Source organism: Micromys minutus (genome assembly GCF_963924665.1).
Source record: "Micromys minutus genome assembly, chromosome: 5".
Classification (NCBI taxonomy): Eukaryota; Metazoa; Chordata; class Mammalia; order Rodentia; family Muridae; genus Micromys; species Micromys minutus.
In genome coordinates this window covers 49358798-49381629 of record NC_137974.1, presented here as the reverse complement: position 1 = coordinate 49381629, position 22832 = coordinate 49358798, and the positions used below count along the sequence as shown (strand labels likewise).

The window sequence follows — 22832 nt, the reverse complement described above, 5'->3', positions numbered from 1 at the left end:
CCATACAGAACTCCCTTTTCCTTCTGCACCTGCCACACACAGCACGGTATAGGGTGCAGTTAGGCAGCATCTAGAGAGTTGCATGCTTGTGTCAGGAACCTGGGTAGGCAGCTTTGAAGATGCTCTTGGGGGTTATCCTGAACTGGTTTGGAGCCTAGAGTTTTGTAACCTGGTTCTAATGACCTTCCACAGTCCTCAGCAAAAGCAGAACTGTGAGTAGCTTCCAGGGATCGTCACTGGAGCTGTCTGTGGGATCCAGGCCCATGTCTCAAAGGCAGGCACTGGGCTGTGTAGGGCTCAGCAGCCAGGCTTGACCTCTTCTGCTCCTCCCCCAGGTGGAGCCAGCCCTTCCTGAGAGCTGTGCACTGATGTTTTTTCCCAGGCGAGGAGTTCCCAGGACATGTATTGGCATTTCCTCTCCCAGGGCCGCTGCCTCCAGTCACGAGCTGAGTGTAGGCAATACATGAGTACCCCAGTCAGAGTACTGTCACAGCTGCCAGGCCTCAGACTCCTGGGGAAGAGATAGGCAGCTCTGAGGAACAGCTATTGTTGCAAGTTTGGTGGCTTGCCACTCTCCTTCAAACTGCTGCCCACACCCCAGATCCTTCTGGTTCCTGGACCATTGAGTCCTAGTCACCAAAGGCCATGTGAGAAGTAAGGCAGCTGTAGTGCTGTGGTACCTGCTGGGCCTCCTAGTGAGAAATGCTTCCAGATTCTGTTAGTCCTTGCCCCTGGCGTCTCTTCAGGGATGGTGGCGGGAGGTCTGCGGACCACCACAAGCCCACTGAGGCCTCAGAGCACCTGTCCCCAACAGCTCCTGGTATATGCCTGCGCCTGGTAGGTAGGACATTCAGGTAGACCTGTAGAGCCAGTCCCGTACAGGTGGGGAAATTGAGGCTTGAATCTAGAGCCTGCCTTGGCCTGGAGCAATACCAGATAGCAGCCATTTTTTCTCACTTTGTGCCCAGGGAAAACAGAGATTGGGTGTGTACAGGGGAGAGTGCCTTGGCTGCAGGCCAGGTCTATGAGGTTCCACCCTGAGAACTTGATAGTGGACAGACTTATGGGTGCCTAGGGTATTTTTCCTAGGCACTGCCACTGGCTTGTAGGAAGGTGGATGAGAAGAGGCCTCAGAAAACACAGTTGGGCTCCAGTGGGCTAGTCTGCGATGAGCCCTGCATAGGATAGTTTCTTCCTTCAGTTTGGAATGTTCCCTCTCAGGTAGACTGGCTTTGCCAAAGCTGAGGTCTTTTACACCCTGGGCACTGCCCTGCCCCTTGTTGTCTCTACCACAACGGGTATGTCCTATTCCTACCTCACCCTTTGACCAGGGGAAGGGCTGTAGCCACTCTGTCCCAGGTGAGGGATAGGCTTGGCAGGGCCTGCCTTTCTGTAGCTTGCTCGGCTTCCCACCATGGCCAGCCTCCTGCTGGTATTTGTAATAACTGAGTATGAATCATAATCATATCCCCAACATCATATGTAATATACAAAGCACACACCGCACTTCACATATCACACTACATATCATAACACGCATCACATACTACACACAACACACATGCAATGCACACAGTTACATCTCACACAATACTTCATACTACACACAGTACACACTACAGTGCATACTTCACATTTCACATATTACACATCACAGCACACACACACACACACACACACACACACACACGCACGCACGCACGCATATACACTCTAGCCTTTCAGCATTCACTTAAGGGTTCATGCAGTAGCAGCCTCTTGTCTTATATGATGTCCTGGCTGTCACTGCCCCCTGGTGGCTAAGTCCATCCCTTTGCAGCCACAAAAAGACCAGGCAAGGTGTGCCCTGCTCCATGATGTTTGTGACACACAGCCCTGCCATCACTCCTGTGCAGCTGGTGGGTGATGGTGAGGCTTGGGTAGGATCTGGACATTTGGTCTTTGCCTCATCCCCCAGGAAGGCAGTCAGCTTTACTTAGAATTCTGTTTTCTTGTCTTCACAAACTTCAGTCTATGAGCTGGGGCAGAAGGCTGTCCTAGGGCCTCAGGGCTGTTTGGCCCCTTCATTACCCCTCCTCTGACCTGAAAGATGACAATCTCTTCTTTTCCTCTCGTGCTGTCCTCACATGAACTGAAGTCGGCCCAGTCAAGCCCAGCTAATGCCAGCTCCAGTTCTGACTCCAGCTCTGACTCAGACTTTGAGCCATCTCAGAACCACAGCCAAGGTGAGTCGGAAGGGAAGTTGGAGGCACAGGAGTGGAGACAGGCCAGTAAGCATGGCCTAGGAAGGAACAGAGACAAGCAGAGAGAGGCATGGCTCTCTTGAGTGATAGGCTAAATCTTCCTGCTACTTCAGAAAGACTGAGCCTGGGTTTGTACCCCTAGGCTGAATGCTGCTGGGCTGACCTCAGTGCCCGGGAGGCAGTTGAGGCCCCTGCTGTCAGCCAGGACACATACCACAGTTCCTAGTGGTGTAGGATTTATAAATGACAAGTGCTCAACCAGAAGCCAGGTCAGTCCCTGGGGTCCAAAGACCTATAGCCATAAAGACCCTACTTCCTTCTAATAGACCATCACTCAGCATTGCAGGCCCAGTCTGTGCCAGCTCATCAGATGATGGTGTGTGTTCTGGGCCTGCCTACTCTGGTTTTTACCAGGGAAAGGCTGGAAGCTAGGCTGGCTACTGTAACCTGCCTCAGAGGAACCTTGGCCTGCCTCCCATGGTGGCAGCCTCATTGGGGGCAGGAGCTTGGCTGGAGGATGGGTGTTCTTGGTCTCTAAGGTTCTTATCCACTGGATAGGGAGGGAACCAGCTGAGTCAACATCATGTGACCACAGTAATTAAGGGCTTTGTGTCCCTCTGTTGCCTTGGTGATGGGAATATAAACCAAGGTGCCATTCATAGGGAGGGGACTGGAACTGGGTGCCTCTGGAGAAAAGGGAGGACGGTGGATCAGAGCACCTGTAGGGTTACTGAAGCACTGGGCATCCTTACAAAGGGGTGCAGGCTGCCTGGGGACTCTGGTCCTAGGCAGAATGTGTGACCTTCACCTTGCTGGCCTGCTTGGGTTTGAGCCTTTGGCTGCTGTGGTGGAGAGATCTTGCAGGCCACTAGCAGACAAGGAGCCTGAAGCCTCTGAGGAGGGCCAAGAAGGTAGGGGTGGGAAACCTGCTGCAGGCCAGAGGAACCCTGCAGGTGGTGGTAAGTCTGGGGGGGCCCTGGGAAGGTAGCCAGATGCTCAGCTTTCTTTATTTTCCCTCAGGACCCCTGCGCTCCATGGTAGAAGACATGCAGTCTGAGGGTTCAGATGAGGATGACTCATCATCAGGAGAGGAGAGCACCGTCAAGGCCAATCCAGGCCGGGAGTCCAGGTGCGTGGGCAGTACAGTCAGGCTGGTACCAGGGTGCTATATAGGCAACCCAAGTGCAAGGCTTCACCAATAGGGCTGGGCTGGGAAACTTGGAGCTGGCCAGGGTTTCCTTTTTATCATGGCCTTTGTTGGCATCCACCATCATGGTTTAAGTTTAGCTGCCTTTGGGAGAGCTGGACATGACAGGTATGCTGGAGAAAGGGAGGCATGGGTTCCCGCTAGCTAGGGTTACCTCAGGTCCCCAGAAGGGGAGATTGCCTGGGGTCTCTTTTTCTAGGCCTCCAACAAGCTGAACATGAGGCCATGACAGGCAGAGCTAGGGATGGATAGCACCCCAGGGCTCCATTGGCCCTACTGTAGAGTAGTATGCCCAAGAGTTTACTGCAGAGGTACCAAAAGGTTTGACACATGCTGGTGATAATCCCTCCCTGATATACAGGGCTCCAGCCTTTGCTTATCCACAGGGAACCAGGGCCTTCCCATGCATCAGCAGCACACACCAAGGGCTGTGAGGTACAAGAACAAGAACATGGCTTCTGCTCACAGGGAGGGCATGGCCCTACGAGCAAATGGGGAAGTAGATTCCTGAGAGTGGCAGGCACAGTCCTGTCTGAAGGAGTCAAAGTTATGTGGGCCCTACTATGGGGACATTATGTTTATGGAGGGCCCTTGGTGAGAGTTTGCCAGCCAGCAGGCCTGCAGTTTTCCCTGTGTCACAGAAGTTTCACACAGGTAGGGCATCAGAACACACAATGTGGTGGCCGGGCTTCGAGTCTTGCTTTGTTCCCTAAGGAGCCAAGGCCCAGCACCTTCAGCTGCCGTCTGTTGAGCACAGAGAGGGCAAAAGTGAGGGGACCTGAAACTGTGCCTGCCTGGTAACAGCCTGATATAGATAGAGCATGGGCACGAATGACCGAGAGCTGAGGGAGGAAGAGCCATCCTGTGGGTAGCTCAGTGGATAGTCACTTGGTCACTTGCCACTAGTCCTTTTTTTTTTTTTTTTTTTTTTTTTGCCACTAGTCTTGATGACATGGGTTTGACCCCAAAACCCACATAGTGCAAGAACTAATGCTGGAGACTACTGTGGCCATCATTCTTGCCTGGGGTTCCTAAGACCTCGTACATTCCTGTCACTGAGATTATAGAGCTAGGAGTAGGTTGGGAAGTTTCAAAGACTCAGGCCTGCTGGCATCATGTGACTCAGTAGTACTACCCACTGTGCCTCAGGACATCCATCACTTGAGCACAGCCTGCTTTGCAGGACTACAACAGGGTTTGAGACCTGCCCCCATGGTTTCTGGTTGCTGGAATGTAAAGGGTCAGCCACATGAAGCAGTAGGGGGCAAGTGTGATGGTCCTGGTGCTCAGAGCTGGGCAGGAAGACATGAACACGGGGCATCTCACACCTGCTAGTGTGGTGTAGCATGTTACTACCTCTGACTCCACCCTGACTGCTCTGCAGGCTAAGCTTCAGTGACAGCGAGAGTGACAACAGTGCTGACTCCTGCCTGCCTGGCCGTGAGCCCCTGCCTCCCCAGAAACCACCCCCTCCCAGCAGCAAGGTGAGTGGGGTTCAGCTCTGTCCTGGGAAGGCTGAGAAAGGCATGCTGCAGCTCACAGGTCTGGTCCCCACAGGTGACTGGTCGGAGGAGCCCTGAGTCCTGCAACAAGCCTGAAAAGATTCTGAAGAAGGCTACCTACGACAAGGTGGGAGTGTCTGGGCCTGAGGGTGTGGGCAGCTGCTGCCTTGACCTACGTTCCCCTGGATGCCCCCAGCCCACTGACTTGCTTCTACACAGGCTTACACGGATGAGCTGGTGGAGCTACACCGGAGGCTGATGGCTTTACGTGAGCGCAATGTGCTGCAGCAGGTACTGAGTCCTCCCCTCCCAGTCCTGAGCATTGGTACCCAGCATCATTCCCTGAATCCATCAAACCCACCTTACAGATTGTCAACCTGATTGAGGAGACTGGCCACTTCAATGTCACCAATACCACCTTCGACTTTGACCTTTTTTCCTTGGATGAAAGCACTGTTCGCAAGCTGCAGAGCTGCCTGGAGGCCGTGGCCACATGACCCTGGCTGCCACTGTGGAGCCACGGTGGGCATGGTGGGCACGGGAGGGGCTGGGCATGAGGGCTGGCCCGCCATGACTTCCGCTCCCGGTACCACCCCCAGCTAACCATGGTGCCCCAGTGCCCCTCAGTGGTTGGTGTTGAAGGGGTACTGCAGGCCACACTTCCACAGGGCGGGGTGACATAGGACACACATGGCCTGCAGCCCCTCACTTAGTCTCTGCCAGTTGTCCACTGTAGGTGGGACTGAATGGCAGGTTACTGCCTGGGCTTCTCCGAGTGGCCAGGATGACCACAGTCTTCCACACAGTTTGCAGGCCTCCCTCAGCTGGCCTGTCTCCTAGACTTGAGGGTCCGTTAGCATGACCAGGGTCAGCTGTGCACACCTGCCTCTGCCATGCAGCCTTGTATATTGTGTGTGCTCTAGGTGAATCCAGCAGCTGGGGAGGCTCATGCCACCCCTCTGCTGGAGGCACGGAGGATCTCCCCTCTAGATCCCAGGATGCCACTGCTTCTTGAGACCCCATGCCAGTGAACACTACGATAGGCACCAATCTTGGAATCCCAAGGGCCACCACTGCAGCCATGTGCCAGCCAAGCACCCACAGTTCCAAGGCTGGCCAACCATTCCCCATGGACCTCCTCCTCTGCTCTCTCACTGATCGAGTCTTTGAACTTTGAAAACATGAGCTTTTGCCAAATCTGACAGGATGGTGTGTGTGAGGTGGGCCCAGCCCCAGACTGCTTCTGTTCCTGGCCACATGGCTCTGCCTCTGCAGTGCACCTGGAGAGGCTTTGGACCTGTGCCCTGCAAACTGCCAAGGGTCAAGCCAGCCCCTTTCCCATGTCTGAGCCTGGAGTGCCACCCCTTCCCCAACTCCAGTTGTTGTCAGTGTTTGTGCCCCAGCCAAGGTGTTTGAAAGTGGCCTGAGCTGAAGCTAGCTCACAGTCGCCTCGTTGGTGTTGTTTCCTCCCCAGTGTGGGTTCACCCCTGGAGGCCTGGCCTCCCCGCTCCCTCTCCTTGTCTCTGAACACTCCTGGGGACCCTAGCCTCTAAGGCTTCCTTTACCCCCAGGGAAAGGAAAAGGCCTCTGCCTGCAGCCCCTGTCCCTGCTCTCTCCAGCTGGGAGGAAACAGGGCTCAAGCCCCACCTCTTCCCACACAGGCCGACAATACTCTCCATCAGGTGTTCTGCAGCCTCTAAGCCTTTGCATACAAGGCCCTGGCATCGTGGCAGCTGTTGGCCTCCACATGGAGTGCACCAGGGTCCCAAACAGCCTCAGCCCAGGGCACCATTCTTCCTCTCATGGTTGCCAGTGGCCCAGACCTTCTGCTGCCCTGGGCCTTGATGTCTCGTCCTTCCAGATGCTTCCAGGGCACTCCTGAAAGCACCCACCCATCTCTTCAGTTACCTCCTCTGGCCGGAAGGTCACACCACTGTCCTCCAGAGCCACTCTGGGGCCCATACTGGCTGTCTGGAAGCCTAAAGAAGCAGCCTGCAGCCAGAGCCCTCAGGGCTCTAGGGACTTGTCCATAGGAAGGGGTAGTACCATGTCTGCCCCCAGTGAGTCCCTGTGCTGCAGCCTCCTGAACCAGTTCATGACACTGAGTGCAAAAGGTATTGGATACCTATCCCTCCCCAGGGCTTTACAAGACATGTCTCCATGAATAGACATGTCACTGGCCCAGATGAGCCCTGGACAGAGGGACCAGGAGAGCTGTGTTTGTAATGAGCTGCAGGGCCATTTGTCCCGCATTTTAAACTTTTTTTTTTTTTTTTTTTTTGTTAAATTGTGAAATGATGGAGGAGTTTTATAGAAAATAAAGTGAGATGGGAGCAGTGGGTGGACTGCCTTCAATTCAGTGAGGAATGGGAAGATCTGAATGGGAGCCTGTGGAGAGGGGTGTCCCGTACCTGTGCTGTTCCCCTGCAAACGTGGTTACAGCACCGTGGGTCCTGGAGTGATGGGTGGGGCAGCAGGAGGGTGGAAGTGGGAGGGATGGCACCCCTGCAGGAACTCCAGAGCACACGAGCCTCTAGCATCACTCACACTGGGCCCATTTTCCAGACCTGAGCTCTACCCAGAGGACCACAGGTGCATGAATGGCACACAGAAGCCCACATCCTTGGCAGCCCATTAGCAGGTGGAAACGTTTTCCCCAGGCACAACTCTACAGTACTTAGGCAGGAGCAGGGCATCTCGGCTTGCCAGTAGCCAGTGTCCTGCTCCTGTCACTGCAGGAGAAGGGTCTGCAGGTCTCAGTACTGTTGGATCTGAACATCAGCACAGGTCACAACCTGGGGTTTGTACTCAGCAATCAAATGGATTCTTCTGGGGTCTCGATCTTGACACAGCCATCCTAGACCCTTCAGTAATCAGGATTCTGCTTGCTAGAGTTGTTTCTAGCAAACTTGGTATGATCTTGACACAGCCATCCTAGACCCTTCAGTAATCAGGATTCTGCTTGCTAGAGTTGTTTCTAGCAAACTTGGTATGACCTTTGGCAGACATTTGCTTGCTTGTCACCCTCTAGTGGCAAAAGCCAGCAAAGAGATCCATGGGTGACTTAAGATTTCTATATGTGTCTCTGTCGTGTTGGGAGGTGCTACAGGAGGGTGCAGATCACCAAGTTATGCAGTGTAGGTTCTAAGGACTGTACTGGGATCACGGGAGAGCAGCAAGTGCTCATCACCTCTGAGGCTGAGCTAGTGAAGACTGACCATTTTCAGGCTCAGTGGGAGGGAGGAAAGAAAGAAAAAAAGGATTTATCTGAAGAGGGTTTGACCTCTTCTCCACAGATATACATGTACACGCAGTTGTTATTAAAAACATGTATACACACAAAGTTTGAATTCTCTACATTTGTATTAGTAAAACTTACTGGCAGTTTAGATCACTGAAGAATACGGTCTGTGACTGTGACAACTTACTTGAGATTGGGTAATGTATAAAGAAAAGGGTCTGTGTATCTTACAGTTCAGAAAGCTGGCTCCAGTCAGACCACTGCATCAGCTTGGCTTCTACTGAAGCCTTTATGTTATACAAGTGGTCAGAGAGCAGGTGTGTGCATGATGAGAAAGAACTGAGCTCCCATAACATGTTCCTATAAAGAGCAGAAGCAACTCCTGAGAAATCTGCTCCCCACAGTCTCCCTCCCAGTAGCCACGCTGAACCAAGATGAGTAATATCACTGGTGGACCATGCTCAAGCTGCCTAGTCCTTCATACTCATTTCCTCAGCCAAGTCATTTCTTGCTAACCTATGGGGTCATTGTTAAAATGTATAGCTCACACTAGCCTTAAACTGATCTACCGTCACCTCCTGAGTGCTGGGCTGAGAGGTGTGTACCCCAACTCTGGTCTGTGTGGTACTAGGGATGGAATCCAGTGCACACTTCATGAGTGTTTTACCTACTGCGCTGCAGCCCAGCCCTTTAGCACTGTTAACTAAGTTGACTCCTATGGAGATGATGGGATCATTGGGGGATTATCAATGGCATTCTCATGAGAACTTTATTAGTTCCCTAGAAACCTCCAGTCTCAGCATACTCAGCATACTGGACATGTATGTCCAGTGACCTTATAATCAGGCAACTTGGCCAAAATTGCTATGTTATTTGTGCTATCTAACCTCTCCTTGAAATATTACCAGCCTCAAGTGTTTTCTTCCAGCAGCAGCATAACCACTAGTCTTGTCTCAAACAGAGGTCTCCCTGCTTGATACTGGTTCTAGTAGTAGTTTCTGTTCTGGCCAGCCAGGGTTGTCTGTATCCGCCTCTTATGTGGTCCCATCCTCTGTACCCTGGTAGATGCAGGAACTGTCCACATTCAGCCTTCTCATATCTCAAGGATAGCAGTGGCCTCCAAGCTACTTACAGGTCTAGGAGTCAGAAATTGTATCTGTGTACTTGCTTTGTTTGTCACAACACAACAGACCAAGATGTCAGCTAGCTTAGTCAAGGAGATTGACAGGGAACTTGGAGTTCACCCCAATATGAGTGCTGACTCCAAGGCTGTGTCCCTGGAGATCCCTACATGACTCCTTGCCCGCAGCCTCCTCCCCTGCCCCAGCAATTATGACAGCATATATGTGTGGGCAGGGGCTCGGGAAACTTACTTCTTCCAGAACCTTCTAAATGTCATTTCTTACATTTTAATGAGCCTTACAAGGGGATATAAACTCCATTTTCTCTGTTGTAAATTCTGTGCACCATCTGACCCAGCTGACAGGATGTTATCCGACCAAGTCACTGTGGTCCCTTCCAGTCCCATCAGAGCTTACACATCTGTGTCACCAGGGACATCCCAGTGCATGCTCTCTGGAATGCATCAAGAGTTCAGGATCATTGCTGTAGTTTGAGGTGTTGAGAGTTGGGGGTGGGGTTGGGGTATCCCAGCTGGTTCTGATTAAGACAGCATGAGATCTTTTGAGTCTACCCACTAGACTCCATGTACAGGGGCTTTGGTCAAGTCCCTTTGTGTGCTTCAAGGCTCCCAGCTGGAAGCATTTGCACTGTCTCTAAGGAACACTGTAGGTCCCAGCAATTCCTCAACTTTGCATTTAGCACAGTGTGTAAAGGGCCAGAGATTAAGAGCTCGTGCTGCTTGCTCTTGTAGAGGGCCCAAGTTCAGTTCCAAGCATCCTCATGGCAACTCACAACCCTCTATAACTCCAGTTCCAGGACATCCAGTGCCCTCTTCTGGAGTCTGAGGACACACACCTCCAATGGGAGACTGGTTGTGGCTGAGAACTTTCTTGGTCTAAGGACCTAGGCTCCAGACCAAGCAACCAAAAATAGCTTCCAGTGTAAGAACCAAGTCTAGGGTGAGAGCCCTTTCAGTTTGGGAGTCTGAGGTGTCAATAAGAAGCCTGAGTTAGGAGTTGCTACAGATTCGGGTCTTAACCCTGGCATTTGTGTCTGCAGGTCCCTACAGAGTGCTGTGCTGTGTTCTCAGCCTTCACCTACTTCTCACCTGTCACAATAGCCACATGTCCTCAGATGTCATCTAGTAGTGTCCCTTGACAAAATTATTTCTGGGTGAGAGCCACCACTTTAGTGAACACATTTAATTTTTTTACAATTCAAATACCAACTCTAGAGGGCAGGATATGCCTGTCCACCCAGGGCCTTCACAGGGAGCCCTCCCTCCATTGTAGAAATTGTCCCCCAAATAGCAGGATGGAGATGAAACGCCAGCACTTGAACGAAGATTGGAGTGCATGGGGTTCCTAGGAGGTCGGATTCTCATAGAGCTTCTGGATTTCTTCCTGGTATATCTTGACCACAGTGGACCTGTTAATCTTGCTCATAGGTCCTGTGATTAAAGCAAGGTTGTCAAGAAGGCCAAGTGCTTGTTAAGGGTGCATGATGTGGAGCTGGGGTAGGAGCGAGAAGTGGGAGGTGGGAAGTAGAAGCCCACTCCAACGGGGTGGTGGCAGTGGTTAAAGTGCAGGCATAAGCTCCCACTCCATGGACCTGGAGTCAAACAGCCACAGGGCAGTCAAGTACTGAATCCTCCAACATTCAGATGCTGCCTCTGTAACCCCAAAAGTCAGGAATTGACTGGAGTTGGCCCATCTTCCAGGGAAATATGAAGAGGAACGATACGGGATCAGGCTCAGCACACCATGCTTTATACAAGCAAGGCTTGGATGTGGGAGGTGTTTTTAAATTTCTATTTTGTTATGTGTCCTTGTGAGTGTGTGCATGTGTGTACATGTGCTTGCAGTGCCCTGGGAGGCCACAAAAGGCCTCCAGAGTTAGCAGGCAATTGTGAGCTGTACAGTGTGTGTGTGTGTGTGTGTGTGTGTGCTCAGAACTGAACTTGGATCTTCTTCAAGAGCAGCAAGTGCTTTTAACCCCTGAACCATCTGTCTGGCTCCAGCCCCCGCCCCTTGCATGTGTGCCAAGCCAGAAGAGAGGAGTCAGAGGTCCCACTCCATCTCTCTATACTGTCCATTCTTTCAGCACAGGGGCTCTCCCTCAACCTTGAACTAAGCTGGTTGGTAGCAAGCCACAGGGACCCTTCTATCTCCGCCCTCAGCACTGGTATGAGAGGCCTGCAACTCCACATTCAGCCTTTTAGGTTAGCTCCTGTGGTCCTTATGCACAGCCCTCATAGCCATTGAACATCTCCTGAGCTGTGTGTGTGTGTGTGTGGTGTGGTGTGGTGTGGTGTTTGGTTTTGGATTTTGGGTTTGTTTTGTTTTTTCCTGAAGCAGCGTTTCACCATGTAGACCAGGCTATCTTGGAATTAACTATGTAGACCAGGCTTGACTCAAACTCACAAAGATCCACTTGCTTCTGTCTCTCACCTGCTTGGATTAGAAGTATGTGCATCACTCCTTCCAACCCAACTTTTTAAAAACAATCCAGGTATCACAGGGAATTCTCAACCTCCCCAGCACTGGGATTACAGGTGTACTGGGAGCCACGTGGCTCAATGCCTTTAATCCCAGCACTTGGGAGGCAGAGGCAGGTGATCTCTGAGTTCAAGGACAGCCTGCTCTACAGAATGAGTTCTAGGACAGCCAAGGCTATGCAGAGAAACCCTGTCTCGAAGAAATGAAACAAACAAAAAGGTATACTGCACCTGGAGAGATGGTTCAGCAGTTAGAGCACTGACTGCTTTCACAGAGGGCCTGGGTTCAATTCCCAGCATGTGGCAGCTCACAACTACCTGTAACTCCAGTCCCAGACTACTGGCCTCTGACAGCACTGGACATACATGCAGAGTCATAAACATAAGTAGAAAAATAAGCCTTTAAAAGCAGCCACCTGTGTGTCTTTGGTTGTTTTGGGGGAGGGGGGTTGGTTGTTTTGTTTTTAACGTGGGTTCTGGGAATCAAACAGGCCTTCAGCTTGTGCAGTCAGCATCTTTACAAACTTAAGCCTTTCCCCATCCCCAGGTTTGTTTATGAGACAAGGTCTTCTTTCTATACCCTGGACAGCCTTTGAACTCATGATCCTCCTGCCTCAGACTTCTGGGCACTCAGCTGAAAATCAGCTAAAGTCATAAGAACTCAGATGCTTCCCATACTCAATGGGCCAGGAGACTGGGGGTCCATGGTCCATTCAGACCCATCACTCACCAAGCTCCCCGCCGTCCACAGAGAAATCGTTGTCTAGAATGACCCACTTAATGATCTTGGCACCCACTGAGGGCGCCTCCGAATTCACATCCTGGATGCCCTGGTTAATGAACTCTGTGACCAAAGGGTCACGGTCATATAGGACATCTGACAACCAGGTGGACTGGCTTCGAAGCTTCCGACAGCAGGCCACAGCCTCACTGGTCAGGGTACCCCGAGTCTCTCCAGTCTCTGGATTTATCTGACACTGGAAAGGGACAGAGTTAATGCTTTGGTGAGCACCCCCGTCGGGCCATATCCATGGCATAGCTCCAGGCTACAGGTACCCGTGGATCAGAAAGGCTTACTAGCCCCACAGGTAAGGAGCAGAGCCAGTCTGCATCTCAACGATCATGCAAGCCCTGCAAAGCACACATCTTGGAGTTCACTCTCCCCCTCCACCATGTGGGTCCTGCGGACCATCTCAGGTTGTTAGTCTTGGCAGCAAGCACCCTTACCCACTAAGCTGTCTCTCGAGCCAGATCTTTTGGCTCCCCAAAGCCCATCTTCTCCTCAGCCAGACTGTGGTTGGTATTCTCAACTTGATACCTTGGTGCCAATGGCCCTGTGTCCACACTGTGAGGGACACCATCTACAGGGGGAAATTCTAGATCCTTCTACACCCCTCCACAGAGCCATCACATAGAGCTGAGGGGCAACCACACAAGAGCTGCTTCAGGCACACCTGTGTGTCAGTGAACCAAAGGATGCCTGGGTTTCTAGAGAGGCTTAACTGAGATGAAAACGCCCACAAGCAGGGCTGGTGAGTCAGTGGGTAAAGTCCTCAAAAGCCTGAGGAAATGAGTTTCATCCCTGGAACCAAGTACCGGTGAGAGAGACTCCATCCCACAAAGTGAACATGGATACTCCCCCTCCTCCTAATAATAATAATAATAATGATAAAATTTAAGCCAGGCATGGTGGTGCACACCTTTAATCCCAGCACTTCAGAGGCAGAGGCAGGTGGATCTCTGAGTTTGAGGCCAGCCAGTTCTACAGATTGAGTTCCAGGACAGACAGGGCTTTGCAGAAAGGCCCTGTCTCACAAGAACAAAAACAACTTCCTTAAAGTGCATTAAAACTTTTTGTGTGTAAGGGTCTGTGTACAGGTTCACGTGTACACAAGGCATGGAGGTCAGAGGTCAGCCTCGGGTGTTATGCCTCTGGCAATGTCTACCGTTTAAATTCAAGGCAGGGTCTCTCACTGGCCTGGAGCTCACCAGTCTCCTCCCCAGCACTAGAAATTATAAAGTCTGCTCCACCCTGCGCATCTTTACGGATGGAACCCAGACTTAGGTGATCATAGTGATAATAACAAGTACTTTATCCATGGGGTGTCTTTCCTGGCCCTTAAATTGCTTCTTAGTTATTTAGTCATAGTGACCAAAAAAAAAAAAAAAAAAGCCATTAAAACAGTGACTAAGTGACTTTCATCTAGCCCACCCTCCACTGATGAGTCCCGTAGGTACCTTTAGTGTGAGGAGGGCGCACAGGTATGGGGCGTCCTGGCCCACCAGCATGGCATAGCGCACGATGGGGATTCGTGTCCTCACCCGCTCCTCAATGGGATACGGATTGACCATTTCTCCTGACCTCAGCCTGATTATATCTGTAGTAACAAAGAGGGGCGTTTGTCTCTGAATGGCTTATAGGGACCAGGGTGGGGCAGAGTCCCCCAAGCCCCCTTCCCTAGGGAGTGGAGCCAGCCATATGTGTGCATTCCTTACCGTTAGTGTTCCCCATGACATAGAGGAATTTGTCGAAATCCAAGACGCCCAGGTCGTTTGTATGTAGCCAGCCGTGGGTGTCCAATTTCTTTTCTGTGCTCTGCTTGTCTTTGAGGTACCCCATGAATACGTGGCGGCCCCAGATACACAAGTTCCCCACTCCGTTCTTGTTCTCCTTTTCCACCTTTGTGTGGGATTTGGGAAGTGCCTTCCCAGAGCTGTGGGCATGGAAGGGCACCATAACCAGGCTAACATGTTCCCCCACCAACCACTTGGGCTTCTCTCCCCACCCCTCCACTGTCTCTCAGTCGGAACAAGGCAGCACAGAAAAAACATAAAATAATTCAGGTTAAGGCCCCAAAGTGCCATCAGAAGAGACTGACATTCACACCGCCTACTCCGTTTGAGGCTTGGGTCAGTATGGTTGGTCAGAGGCATTCAAAACAACCAATTAGAATGCGTTTGCAGTTTTAGGATTCAGCTCGAAGCCGGATGTGATGGCACATGTCTGTCATTGCAATGTTTGGAAAGCTGGCGCAAGGGGATTGCTGGAGGTTTGAGGCTAATTGTAGCTACACAGGGAGATCCTGTCTCATAAAATACAACAAAGGTGGGCAGGCACTCATGCCTTTCACCCCAGCGCTCAGGAGGCAGAAGCAGGCAGATCTCTGAAAGTCTGAGGTCAGCCTGGTCTACAGAGGGAGTTCCAGCATAGCTAGGGTTACACAGAGAAACCCAGTCTCAGAAAAACAACAACAAAAAACAGCGCACCCCACCCCCACCCCCATTCACAGAAGCAGTGTTCACCGGAGCCCCATCGCCAGGCTCACTCTCCGAGGGAGGCTGCTCACCATATGTGGGTGCCCAAAACTTGCTTGTACTCATAGGGGCCTGGGTCCCACCTCCATCACCACCCCAGCCCCCCCCCAATTTTCCAAATAAGGGAAGCCACGCCGACGAGGCTCAGCAGTCCCTTGCTGAGGTGTCCAAATCCAGGGGATCCCTGGATTGGGCTGCTGTCTGGAGGGAAGACAGAGGCCTGTCCAGACCCACCTCAGTACCCGGTAAGCGTGGAGGTTGGACACAGTGTGCAGTCCTGAGCACTCCGACAATCCGTACACCTCCATGATAGGAATGTTCATGCTGAGGAAGAAATCCAGCGTGCCCCTCGGCAGCCCCGTGCCCACGTTTAGAAACTGCTGGCAGTGGTTGAGACCCAGGAACTTCCTGGCAGGCTCGTAGGTCAATCTCTTAGCCAGGCCGAAGCACAGCGGCTGGTGGATCTCCCTTTAGAAGCAGAGCCGTGGAAGCCACGTGTGACTGCTGCCCCCGGTTCCCATCTGCCCCGCACCCTGGACCCAGCGCCCAACACCCCGGTCCAGCGCCTGCCACACCCCATCATCTGCCTCTTGTTGGTGCTGAGGCCCATGCGCATGGCCCAGCGGTCAATCTTCCTGCGGAAGGTGGTGGAGTCCAGGTATTTGGTCTTCAGACTGTCCAGCATGCGGTCCCACACCCACGGGATGCCACAGAACGTGGTGGGCTGGACCTCGCGGAGCATCTCCATCAGGAAGCCCTGAATGGGATGGGATGGGGCGCTGGGGGACCCCCATACACACCAGGGACACGAGGCAGGAAGCTTCAGCCCGGGGAACCAGGATAGGACTGAGGATAGCTTCAGGTGACAGGCAAAGACATGCCAACAGAGGTACCTTCCCCCAGTGGGGGAGAGACCAGAAAGGCCAGACTGAGGCCGGAGGATGGAGGGAACGTGCAGCACCTCTGCCCTTACCCTTCTCAATTGGACCCTGTACCTCTCTCCTCACAGCAGGGAGCAGGGTGACCATTCCCACCTCACCCCCACCCCACACCCACATCGGGCCACCGTCTCTCTTACCCCCAGCGCTCACCGTGCCAGGGACTCGTGGTAGCCCACTCCACTTCCCTGACTCTAGCGAGGGGAAATAGACTGTCCCAGCCACGGAGATGGCCACCCAAACATCCAAGATCTGGATTCCAGCAAAGCAGAGTGGCAGGTAGCTCACCAGGACCTCCTGGCCATAAGGAGGACACTTGTACCCAAGGCTTTGAACTGTGGCTGCTGTGGTCCATGTGATCTGGAAGGCACCTTGCTCAGTCAGGGCGAGGTTCTTTATTCCAAGAGCGGCCAGGCTGGGCCAGCCCCTCAGAGAGGGCTATCACTCACATTGTCATGGCTGAGCATTATGGCCTTCGGGGTCCCACTGGTGCCCTGGTTGTATACCAAAGTACAGCACTGATTGGGCTTCTGATCATCGATGATTTGGTCCAGTTTTTCATCCGAGATGTCATCCGCGAGGTCCAGGAACCCTTTCCACTGCAGAGAGGCTGGTCAGTGGGCATCGGGGGAGTAGAAGCTATCCTAGACACCCTCCCAGACCATCCACCTCAACTTCAACCACACACTGGAATATTCCTTAGCCATGAGAAGAAAAGCCGTTTGATGCATGCCCCCAAATGGAGAAACTCTGAGAATATGCTGCCAGGTACCCAAGGACACACTAAAGAATCCCACTTTGGGCTTTCTGGACTCTCACCCTGAACCAGGCTTGGCCTCAGTCTCCAGACCTGTGGCTGTCTGTCCTGCCCTTACTGCCCAGTTTGGACATACCGAGTATAGATTTGGCTGCACTTCCTGGATATCTTCCCTGTACTGTATGATGGCCTTGAGGTGCTTCAAGTAGCCTTGGATCTGCAGGACACCGTGGGGTCAGCACAGGCAAAGATAAGAGGTTCCCAGTGATCCTGAGCCCTTGGACCTGTGCTTGCTCTGCACACAGGAGGAGGGACTCCCAATGGTCTTCTTGTTTCCATGACTGGGGAGATGGGGTTTCCTGTAGCCCAGGCTGGGCTCAAACTCACTGTAGCTGAAGATGCTCTCAAGCTCCTGGCAGGTCTTACTGCCATTCTCTGCTTTGTGGTGCTGGATGAAACCCAGGACCCCATCCATGCTAGGCAAGTGGTCTGCCCACTGAGCTCAGCCCCAGTGTGTGTGTGTGGGGGGGGGGTGTGCGCACGTGCGCGTGGTATGTACATGTGCTCACAGGTACTCATAAAGGCATGCCCTTGGTATCTTCCTCTATTGCTCTCCACCTATACCATTGTTTAAAATTTAGTACTAATACTGTGTGTAATGCAGGCATGGGTATCCCAGACCCCCCCCCCATGGGCGTAGAGCGTCCCAAATCCACAGAGCCCAGAGCATCTCACCTGGTTAATCTTCTGCAGCTGTCTGTCATTATCCACCACAAAGATGTCCATTTCTGAGGTCTCAGCGATGATTTGGCAGGCTTTGGGAGAGTTGCTGCTCAGGATGCCCACAGAGATGCCACTAGAAGAATGATTCAGGAGCTGAAGACCTACCAAGTGAGAGCTCTAGGGAACTGTGGGGTTCTTGGGGGGTTTTACACCTGTTAGAAGGTGGGACTCGGGGGGAAACTCCTTCAAAGCTCCCTCAAATGTTCCCCATGAGTGTAGGAGTGCTCAGTGCTAGGATATGGACAGAAATAGGAAGTGTTTTCAGAGGAAGGGGCATTAAGTGTTGGGCTCCACAGGACATATTTGAGTTAGATAAGGGGAGCCAATGTCTGGAAGAGAGAACGAGAGGAGCTGGGTCAGAGACAAACCCCTCTGAAAACTGAGCTGTAGCCATGCACACTCCTGGGACTCAGAAACCCCTGGCTTCCAAAGACACAAGACCCCAAGACATTCAGACCGGCCGGGTGTCTCCCTTACCCCGCCATGATAGCTCCGATGCTGGCAATCACCCACTCTGAGGAATTGATACCCATGATGCCCACACCGTGGAAGCGTTCCAGGCCCACCTGAGGGAGGAGAGACCTTTGCGAGACCCAGGAGACTCGGAAGTCCTCACCCTGGCCTCATAGGAGTCTTCAGCTCAGAAGCTCAGTTCCTCGGGACTGTTTGCCCTCCAGACACAGGTGCCACATTGTGGGAATGCTGAGAGGTACTGCTACCACACACTTCTGCTATCTGTCTGTCTGTCCTCTGCAGATGCTGTCAGTCACCCTCTGCCCGCTCACCCACCCTCACACTCATCTACCCACCCACCCCCACCCACCTATCCACCCTACCATTCATCCATTTATTCACCCACCCATCTACCCCATGCACCTAAAGTTACCCCAACACACCAGGTTTGCATCCTTTGCATTGAATGTGTTCTAGCCCAGGGCCCTTGAATGGTCTATGCCCTTGGCTTGGTTCCTCCCTAGATTTCTCAATAGCTCATTCCTACACTTGGCAGAGATTTTGCTGTCTGTGAACCCTCCCTTCTTGGTCACCATACTTTAAAAGTCCACTGACTTCCTCTGGCCTTCTCTTTCCCTATATTCAGCCCTGGATCACGGACCATGACCTTATTTATTTGGCTGACTGGCAAGTCACTTTAGATTTATTTTGTCCCCGTTCCTAATCTGAAGGATGGGGCTTTTAAATTTTCATTTAACAAACACCAGAGGGTGGAACAGTGGCTTCTCATGGAACCGACCAACTACAAAGCATCCCATCATGACACCAGGTAGCCAGAATGACAGGTCAGGCGAGTGGGGTTAGGAGGTGGCTGCATGAGCATGCGCAGGAGAGGGCTTCATCACACTGGTGATTGCTCACGCTTGAGCCGTACCTTGAGGAAGGCCTTGGCAGCACGCCGGCAGGCCTCGTAGTACTCGATGTAGGTGAGCACCTGCCAGCTTTTCTTGTACTTGGAGCCGATCGCCAGGTAGTGCGAGTACTTTGTGGCTGCACTCATGATCAGGTCGGGCACTGTGACCGGAGGTTCGTTCTCTAATGGGTTCTTGTTCATGCGCAGCTGCACCTGGCCTTCCGGCTTCGACGTCCAGTAGCTGGTACCTGTGGCAGGGTCAGAGGTCACTCCTTTTGTTGGGAGGAGAGATGAGGTCCTCGGGAGGACAGTGAGTCAACTCTCCCAAGAACAGGACAGAGAGTTAGAGGTCCCTTCCCCCATGAAGATTGGAAGAAGAAGAGGGAGTTATTGTCACTGTCCCCAGGTGGATGAGACCTTGATGGTTGGTCACATGATCACCCCAGCAAGGATCACAAGGCTACAGGTATCACCCTTACCCTGGCCACCTTCCCCTCTGGGGCCAGTGCTGATCCAGGAAGTGTGCCTGGACTGACGGAAGGACTCCCTAGGACCCCGCCCTGCTATCTCCACCTTCTCCCTGTACCTGGGGGTTCCCACCTGAGCCCCTTGTCTCCAAGTTTGCTGCTTGTGCCTTTTTCAACCTTGTGCTGTGAATTTTGTTCTTCAAGATGGCTTTTGTTTTTAGGAGAGGCCTGCTGGTCTCAGGGTTATATTGTTCCTTGGGGGCAGTCATCTCCATGATGCGGACCCAGTACCCAGCTGCTCACGCACAGTTACGAGGGCAGAGAACCAGCTGTACACAGTAGGGTGTTTGCCTCCTTGGACAGTGGAATGGATGGTGGTGGAGGGAAAGAGAGGAGCCTCTCAGACCAGAGGATAAAGGGATGCCTGCCAGGAGAGAGACCCAACAAGCTGGGTGTTAGTGGGGACACTTCCTGTGTGTGTCGTGTGCAGACCTGTGGAAGACAGAGGTAGTTAGCACACATCTTCCTCAGCCACACATCCCTTCTGAGCTATGTCTGGCCATGGCCATCTGCACCCTCCCTGCCTAAACCCATAGCTTGCCTATTGGCTAAACTGGCTGTCAGTTAGTATAGGTGGGCTGCCACACCCATGGGGAGGGGTCTGAACTCAGGTCCCTCAGTGTGTGTGTGTGCTATGTGAACTCAAGGGTAGCCTGGGCTACAATGAGACTCTGGAGACAGGAGCAGAAAGGAGGGGAGAGGGAAGAAGAAGAAAAGAATGGGGTTTCCAGTACCTTCTGTGCTTAGTGAACTGCTGACAGGTGCTTCCTGCCACCTCATCAATTGGTATGGCTGTGGTGACTCCTGTCCACCTCTCACCACCTCCCACTGTCGCCACAGAGGGACAAGCAGTCCCTAGACTGGATGTGCTCCAGAACATTCCCTTCTACAGCTTAAGTGCAGCCGTTGTGACATCATTGTGTTCCGTGAGCCAGGGCCAAGATGGCAATGTGACCCAAGGCCCCCTTCTGGGCAGATACCAGGAACCACTGAAAGGGACTCGGGGCTGTCCATACCATATCCACACAGTTGCCACACCTAGCTCATGCTCACTGACAGATGTGGGAACGGGGGTGTGAGTACTCCAGGCCACGAGAAGATCTTCTGATAGGATACCCACTCCAACATGGAGGGCCCATGATCACACTGTCCAAGGAAGTACGCCAGAGGAGGGCACATACACCAGGGTCCCACTGCAGGCCCCAGAGCAAATCACAGACACAGGAAGTGGATGGTGGAGACCTGGGAGGGGTGGGAGTAAGCACTGAACGGGGCAGAGCTTCAGAGTGGAGAGACAGAAGGCTCTAGAACTGGGTGGTGATGGTGGTTTCACGGTGTGAATGTTTCGTTTGAGGCAGGGTCTCACGTACATAGCCTGGGCTACATTTAAATTGTACAGCCAAGAACAACCTTGAATTTTTGGTCCTTCTGCCTACACCATCTGCAGTGTTGGTTTGACAGGCATGTGCCACTGTGTCATTTATGTGATGCTTGGGATGGGACCCCGAACCTTGTGCATACTAGCCCAGCACTACCAACTAGGCTACAGCCACAGGACCCTGATGGTAGCTTTTGGTGTGATTTTTGATTGTGAGAGTCCCCATAGGTTCTTGAATGGCCCTGTCTGGTTTCCAGTGTGATGTGTAATGCTTAGCACTGGAACGGTAAAAACTGTACAAGCACATACAGATGAATGAATGAATGAATGAATGAATGAATGAATGAATGAGGGAATGAATGAACTGGTGGACAACGAGTGAAGGAAGCCCATGATACCCTTTCCCTGGAAACACTTTTCTCCTGAGGCAGGGTGCAGGGGAGGATGGCTAGTGATGTCATAAGGGGAGTCCTGAGCAGAAGATTCCAGAAGCCTGAATTATGGAGTTGTGTTGGGTGGGAACCCATCTACCTTCCTCTCTCCGTCCACTACCACCATCACCCTGGCTAGACTGAGGGGTGACCAGAGCAAAAAGGGACAGCACACACACAGACACACACACGCTTCTGGGACAACCCACCACTGACCAGCTCTGTGGAAGGAGAAGTCACTTGCTGAACAGATGTCTGCATCGGTGACACCTGGCCGCCTTGTGAAAGGTTGGTGAGGTTCCTGAGAGGGTCTCTGCGTGGGGCATATGACCTTGTCAGAACAAAGCCCACACTTGGGGAAGGCCAGAGTTTAGCTTTTCCCTTTGGAGGTGAGATTTCCTTGAGCTCCCAATCCTCCTGTGCTCGTTGCACTAAATGTGTGGGCTTCCTAGGACCTGAAACTGACCACGGTAAAAGCTGGGCGCAGTAGGGCCTACCTCAGTGCCAGCACCTGCAGTAGTCAGTGTGAAACAACAGAGAGACCCATGGTACTGTGGTAATGTGCACGTGGTCTGTAGGGACCCACAGTGTCAGCCACACACAGAGAATGTTGAAGTCCACTTTGTGTATTTGTGGTCAACTTTGGCTGCCACCCCTCAGGCCCTATCACCGCAGAAACAAGAACTTGCTGAATAGGTCAGATAGCTCCAGCAACCATGCCTCTCCAGAGCTGGGGTACAGAGCACATCACACCACACCTGGGGTTTGGCATATGCTGGTGATTCAAACTCAGGCCCTGTGCCTGTGCTGCAGCAAAGAAGCCATCTTCCAAGCCCCTGAGTTTGAACTCTGAATTGCTTTGTGAGAGCCTCACTGTGTACCCCAGCTTGCTTGGAACTCTTCATAGCTCCGGCTGGCCTTAAACTCACAATGACCTGCCTGCCTTTTCCTCTCAAGTGCTGGAATAGAGGCTTGCACAGGTTTACAATCTCCTTAGTGAGAAATTAAAATGTTTTAATTATTGTTATTTTTTCTGAGAGCGGGTCCCACATTGCTCAACCACCCTTGATCTGTGATCACAGCCCTCCAGAGATCTGCAATGACAGCACACACCCTCTGCCTAGCTACAGATTTTTAAAAATTATTTTATTGTTACTGTATGTATTTGTGCCTCTGTGTGGTCATAGGACAACTTGGGGTGCTCAGTTCTCCCTTCCCATGTGGATCCTAGTGATTGGACGCAGGTTGACAGGTTCAGTGGTGAGTGCCTTCATCTGTGAGCTGGCTGTACCAATGATGATCATGAACAAAAGGAGAGAGCAGAGGGATGGAAGGAGGGAGGGGGAGAAGTCTGGTAGAACCTCACCCCTGAACACCCTCTAACTTAGACATGCACCATTCTCTGGCATATAACCCATCCTTCCAGGGCAAATCAGGCATGACTAAGCAATCCCAAGGTCTAGGCAGACATTATCAGTAGATTGGAAGTTGGCCCCTTTGCTGTTCTTGCCAAACTTCCCTGTTT

General features: G+C 52.3%; 2 protein-coding genes across 3 annotated transcripts in view; one reads left to right on the top strand and one right to left on the bottom strand.

The window, feature by feature from the left end:
* MLLT1 (MLLT1 super elongation complex subunit) overlaps positions 1-7289 on the top strand; it is a 43870-nt gene extending 36581 nt beyond the window's left edge. For both annotated transcript variants that reach the window (XM_080917299.1, XM_080917298.1), the window contains 6 exons: positions 2138-2225; positions 3264-3372; positions 4835-4934; positions 5008-5079; positions 5172-5243; positions 5321-7289. In XM_080917299.1, the coding sequence (XP_080773425.1) occupies positions 2138-2225; positions 3264-3372; positions 4835-4934; positions 5008-5079; positions 5172-5243; positions 5321-5449 (570 nt within the window). In that variant the 3' untranslated portion in view covers positions 5450-7289. The remainder of the gene's footprint in view (positions 1-2137; positions 2226-3263; positions 3373-4834; positions 4935-5007; positions 5080-5171; positions 5244-5320) is intronic.
* Positions 7290-10679: 3390 nt separating this feature from the next.
* Positions 10680-19707, bottom strand: LOC308420615 (long-chain-fatty-acid--CoA ligase ACSBG2-like; the record flags this gene model as incomplete). Its single annotated transcript, XM_080916747.1, has 13 exons — positions 10680-10765; positions 12543-12789; positions 14051-14190; positions 14309-14526; positions 15362-15595; positions 15703-15884; positions 16219-16425; positions 16515-16664; positions 16959-17039; positions 17558-17678; positions 18083-18171; positions 18993-19219; positions 19572-19707. The coding sequence occupies 13 exons, from the start codon at positions 19705-19707 to the stop codon at positions 10680-10682; spliced, it is 2118 nt and encodes a 705-aa protein (XP_080772873.1).
* Positions 19708-22832: the final 3125 nt, after the last annotated feature.